This window comes from Protopterus annectens, chromosome 11.part0, assembly GCF_019279795.1.
Source record: "Protopterus annectens isolate FY-2018-M chromosome 11.part0, PAN1.0, whole genome shotgun sequence".
Lineage (NCBI taxonomy): Eukaryota > Metazoa > Chordata > Ceratodontiformes > Protopteridae > Protopterus > Protopterus annectens.
In genome coordinates, this window is record NC_056745.1 from 12,592,521 (window position 1) to 12,599,056 (window position 6,536).

The 6,536-nt window shown below is 38.5% G+C and overlaps 1 protein-coding gene across 1 annotated transcript; it reads right to left on the reverse strand.

Annotated features, from left to right (window-relative positions):
* Positions 1 to 3,932: 3,932 nt before the first annotated feature.
* LOC122815979 (beta-1,3-galactosyltransferase 2-like) lies at positions 3,933 to 5,101 on the reverse strand. The gene has a single exon (XM_044088864.1). The coding sequence runs from the start codon at positions 5,094 to 5,096 to the stop codon at positions 3,990 to 3,992; it is 1,107 nt and encodes a 368-aa protein (XP_043944799.1). The 5' UTR covers positions 5,097 to 5,101; the 3' UTR covers positions 3,933 to 3,989.
* Positions 5,102 to 6,536: the final 1,435 nt, after the last annotated feature.

The window sequence follows — 6,536 nt, forward strand, 5'->3', positions numbered from 1 at the left end:
TGCTACAGACCACCTTCTCAAACTCAGGAAACCCACACAGCCTTCCTGAAGACACTGGAGAGTATGAATGTCTCTCCAAACACCATCATATTGGGTGACTTCAACTACCCAAACATAGACTGGGAACATTACTCAAGCCCCAACACCCTAGCCCAAAGGTTCCTTGAGTTCATAAACTCAAATGCTATGGAACAACTAGTCACCATTCTCACAAGAGGAGAAAATATACTAGACCTGATCATCACAAACATGGGGACAAAATGCTCCACACCGGAAGTATATCCCTCATTGGTGAGATCAGACCATAAATTAATCTCACTGGAGATCCACATCCCACCCCCACCCCCCGCAAAAAAGACCACAGTGAAGAACTTCTCAAAAGCAAACTTCACACTTCTTAAGACTGGAGTGGTATCCTTCAAGGCCCCTGAGCCAGTGGAAACCACAACCCACCCTTACAAATGCCTTCTACGAACACCTCCAGGAATGTATGGATCAAGCAATCCCTAATAAAATCAAGACCCTTTCCACCAAAGGCAGGCGCCCGGTCTGGTGGACCCCAGCCATAAACAAGCTCTACAACAAGAGGAGAAATCTACTACATGACAGAGCAAAATCCCTAAAAGGGAAGGCATCTCTGTTCAATACTAGCAAAAAACACGATCACTCATAAAATCATCCAAGGCCAACTTTGAGAGAAAAATCGCTAATGACACAAAAGGCAATCATAAAGCCTTCTTTAGCTATGTTAGAAACCTGGGTGGAAACTCCCAGATATGCTCAGAATTAATCCAAAATGATAAAAAAATCACTGAACCCACAGACATTGCCAGCATACTGGCAGACAGGTTCAGTGCAAATTTCTCCCCTCCCTCCCCCCCAAAAGGAGAAATATCTATCCCACCAGAGTCTAGCCTCCCAAACATCTCAGATGCCCAGGTGAGAGCTGCTCTCTCTAAAGCAAAAAACACAGCATCAATGGGACCTGACGGTGTCCCCGGCTGTGTGCTACACGAACTCAATGAGGAACTAAACACACACATAAGGCTGCTGTTTAATCTTAGCCTTACTACAGGATACGTACCCAAAGAATGGCGTACGGCAACTGTGGTCCCACTCCACAAAGGCGGTGCTTCTACGGACCCTGGAAATTACCACCCCATAAGCTTGACAAGCCTTGTCTGCAAAGCTATGGAGAGGATCATAATGGAACTCATAAATAAAGACACTGGGGACCTACAGACACTGGATCCTACCCAATTTGGCTTTGTCAAGGGCAGATCCTGCCTCTTGAACTTGGTCGAAACAGTCACTAAGGCCATTGATGAGGGTAAGGCAGTTCACACAGCCTACCTTGACCTAGCAAAAGCGTTCGACACAATACCCCACTCAGGCATCATAGAAAAGCTCACCAGCTTAGATGTGAACCCATATGTCACAAGATGGGTTGCAAACTGGCTCAAGGACAGAACACACAGGGTTAGAGTTGCTGGTGCCATGTCAGACTCTAAGCCGGTCACGAGCGGTGTCCCACAGGGCTCAGTCCTGGGCCCCCTCTTGTTCGGCATTTATTTTTCTGAAGTGCAGGCAAACATAGGGGGATTGTGGCTGACAAAATTTGCAGATGACTGCAAACTGGGCACCATAATTGACACTCCATCAGACACAGACATCCTCCAGAGAGGTCTCATAGAAATGGATAACTGGTGCCAGAGCCATGGCCTTAAGCTAAATGCCAAAAAATGTATAGTCATACCCTTTGAGAAAAACAAGGTAACCCCTAATTACCACATAGGTGGTAATCCATTAAACACGGAAGAAGTTATCAGGGACCTGGGGACCCAAGTTGACAGCAACCTCTCTTTTGACACTCACATTGCCAAAGTGGTTAGGAAGACCTTCTACATTGCCCACCTGATCATGAAGGGATTCACATCCAGATCAGGAGAGGTCATTGTACCCCTGTACTCTTCACTTATCAGACCAATGATTGAGTACAACACCCCATTCGGAATGTACCTTACCCGGCACCTGCAGCAGTTGGAAAGACCCCAAAAGTTCCTCACCAAAAGGATAAAGGGGCTCAAACATATGTCATACGATGCCCGACTGAAGAAACTCCAGCTCTATTCAGTCGCATACCGTCTGCTCAGAGGTGATCTGTGCCTGACATACAAGGCCATGTCCAACCCGGAATTAATGGACATGCTCCACCTCAAAAAATCCAAATCCACCAGAGCCACGAGAGCAAGAGACTTAAACCTCAACACGGATATAAATAGGACGTGCTGGAGGGACAGATTCATCACCCAGAGACTCCCTACACTATGGAACAGAATCCCAGTCCATGTGAGGCAGAGCCCCTCACTGACTCTGTTCAAGAGAAATCTTGACGAGTGGATGGGAGATCGTAGGTTTACCCCGGGAATCAGCTCTGTATCACTGCTGGACAGAGGCTCAGCAAACTAATGGGTATAGTATTCTCATACTAAGGGGTGGTGAAAGCCACACATACTCTGGCTAGGCTTATAAATGCCCTAGGGCAGATAGCCTAGTATGAACCTATGAACCTATGAACCTATATATATATATATATATATATATATATATATATATATATATATATATATATATACACAATATTATTATTTAATTGAATTAGATTTCATTACTAGTTGAGTTTTCAATATGTATAGTATTAAATTAATGGTTTTAAATGCTGGTTAGTATATGTACATTGGCTTTATGGAGATTGATTACTTAATTGTTTTTTCATGAGGTCATAATGATGTGTAACAAGAGATTGGATGAATGAATTCAGCAGGTCATATAAAAGTTAGAGTAATGGGAACAGTCGTATTGAAGTCTGATGAAACGTTTTTAAAACGTGAAAGCGCGTACTACAGGATTCTGTTTTATTTTTTTTGTATTAAACTACGTTGTATTAAGTCATGGTGAGCCTCTTCTGTTGTTCTTTATCTTGAATTATCACTCACACCCAATCCTTGGGGTGTTACCAGGCCTTTGCAGGGAGTAGAGAATAACTAGGTAAAGCATTTACGAGCAGTGTGCCCCAAGATGCCTTAATCTCCTCAGTGGCTCTAAACATTGGTCAGAACAAATCTGGGGTGAGTGACAGGGTTTGGTAGACCTACTAATCAAGTAGATGAACCATGAAGCAGCTAATGGTCTGCAGCACAACAGTAAAAATAACATTTCATATAAAATGCTATGGCTATCTGTTAGATAGCTTAGAAGGCAACTGAAACATATTGAAATGTCTTTGCACTCGAAGCAAATAAAATTTTGACTGATTCCTGATATAGAATATGACAATTCAGGTAATTTTGCATGCAAATCTTTATCAATAGAATAAACTGTCTTGTACTTTGCCTACAATTATTTGCCCACATAAATGGGTGAACCAGTTAACACAGACTTTTAACCAAGAGTCCACAACAGTTTTTCTTTGTTTTGGTTTCAGGTTGCAATATGAATTAGGTAGCTGCTATGAGCTGGTGGAAGAAAGATGGCTAATAGCTTGATGTAGTACTGAACAGACAGTTTTTTTGCAAGCTGAGGAATTTCAGTGGCATAAAATAAAGTTTGTGTAAAGTGCAAGGACATTATAATCTGTCCAGCAAGGCAGCAGACCCTTTTTTATTTCATCTTAATGAGTTTTTCAAAGTAATCAAGACCATTTAATGAAATTATTGGTTTCTGTTCTAAAGCATCCACTTTGTTCTCTACATAAATTATGATATTTGAACTGTCAGAGTCAACACGTCTTTTGTAGGTACTCACATTTGTAGCATTTGTGAAACAATAAAGCTTTTCTTCTGCTTTGATATGTTTTGTCATGACGTTACAGTATTGATAATTCAAGACTATATGATGTATGCATACTAATACTAGAATACAATATACTTTTCAGTTGTATGTACCTCAATGAAACAGGCCTGTACTAGTCACTGGAATATCAAGTTATGTTAAACATGGATTTTCTTGTTTGTTAGTTTGTTTGTTTCCCTATGTATGGAAGTGTAATTATACGTTGAATATGCTCTCATTCTAGGACATTTTTCATATGCAGTCAAAACATCAGGCCAGATTTGTAGTAATTTCTCTGGAGTGATACCATGGACATAGATGAGGTTTAAGTACTTACATTTGTTATAATCATTTTTAAACTTCTTGAAAAGTAGAGATGATGACACTGTGATGTTAATACCAAGTTTTTGCAGGCAAATTCCAACAAATACATCTTCAAGATTGAGTGGTTTGATAACTTGTGCAGTTTCATAAATCTTTTTGGCCAAGTCTCCTGAAAATATATAACCTGCACCTATGCAGTAAGGTGGAAAGTACTTATCAGCATATAGTTCATAGGGGATGTACCATTTATCTGTCTTATTCCGTGATGGGAAGTTCCGTTTTAACAATTTCCCTGTAAAATAATTTGGCTTTACTGGCTTTCCAGGATTTAAGAACTCTACTAAGAATTTAGTATTGATAAACATGTCTGAATCTGTTTTCATGATATAAGATGCGTTAGGACAAAAGTTAGTCACCCATTCGAATCCCATCATTGTTTTAATTGTCAGATTAGTGTAAGTATCCAAGAAGTCTTGCTGAATGAGGTCCTGGAATAACACGCTTTCCTCTTCTATCTTAGCCTGGAGTGCAGACTTTATATTTGCTGGAATACCTAGTAGGAACAATCTTAGAATTGAGATTCCCTTTATCAGACTTTCATTAGCCCATGTCCTTCGGATAGTATTTCTGTTAACAATCTCAACAGGTCGTGTCTCGATTAGAAGAACTAAGAATGGAGATTTATGTTTACATTTGTCTTCTGCATTTAAAGTAAAGTTGTACTTGTATGGGAAAACCAAGTCAAGTGGATAGCTGAAAGAAACATTTGTTCTCATTTGTTGTTTAGCTCTGTTTGTTGGCTGGTATAAACTTGAGGATAATAAAGTTCCAGATGCGTGATACGTTGTTATCAAATGTTGCTTAAAAAGAACAATATAGATGAAGCAGAAAACCACAGTTAAGACAAAAACGAATTTGATAGTTTTTGTTGAAAGTAGCATGTTTTGATAGTGTAAACAATGTAGTTTATTTGTTAACATCAGTGAATTTTCTCGTATACCTACAAAACAAAAGAACAAGACAGGATACACAACACATTATTATCAAAAATAAAAGCCATCAGCTTTTAATAGAGTCTATATATTTGAGTCTTTCTGAAGTTCTCTGCAAATCATTATAAAGGATTCAATACTAAAATGTTACTTTAAGCAGTTCTTATAACACATAAACCATGTGTGTGTGGACTTTATAACTTATGTTCTGGATGTAAAACACTTCCTCCAACAACAAGTTTGAAACATTAGTCAGAGGAACTATTGTACATCAAAAACATATAAAAATGTATATACTAATGAAGAACAAATATGAAATAGATTGACAGCTAGCCCCTTACCTAAAGCACAATAATGACCTCCAGGGTGGGTGGGTGCTTTAGAGGAAATAATGGACTTTCCAGATGTGAAATGGCCCTCTACCTGCATTGCTGGGCCTCACAGCACCTATTAGTGGCCTGTTATTTTCCCTGTTAGGCATTATTGCTTGCTTCCACCCAGTTTTTATCCTTGCTCTAATAACAATGAATGTTGATTGTATTTTGATAAGCTTCAGTAGCACTTCAGGAATATCTTTTTGCTCGTTTATCTTGCCACAGCGTGGTCGTTAGGAGATTTTTTGTAAAATCTTGTTAATTTCATTAGCGTGTGGCATATGTTGGCAACTCGTCGTGGTTACCACCTAATCATCCTCTGGTGGTCTTAAAGACTCAAAAGATGACATCTGCAGGTATGTCTATCTGTCTTCTTTCTTGGAATAAAAGGTGTTATCAGTCATGAAGCAAAACCTGTTTAACAAAAAGAGCAGCAGATAACAGCTACAGCAGCTTTGGTGCAGGCAGCTAAATTAAAGGAGAAGGAAATATGCAGATTCTTGAAAGGTTGTCAGGGGTGGGAAATAAATTGTTCTCCTAATTCATCCAAATAAGGAGTGATCATTTTGGTGTAGAAACATTTATACTGGAAGCTGTTAAAACAGTGAAAGGGTGAAGACATTGGATGATGAGGGTGATATATATATATATATATATATATATATATATATATATATATATATATATATATATATATATCTATATATATATATATATATATATATATATATATATATATATATATATATATATATATATATATATATATATATATATATATAGGAGGTAGACATATTCTCATAGGTAATTATTATAAACTCAGTGATGCCGTGTCAGAGCCCTTCCGGAAAGACATCTGAAAGGCTGCACTTTGTAACTATCTATCATTATAGAGGATATTTTAATGTAGCTTTACACTGAATGTTTGATACTGTTCCAGAAGGAAAGGTTTTGCAGTCTTGGAATGTGTGAAAGGTCTTGCAAGTAATTGCAAAACTGTCTGTAATAGATATTT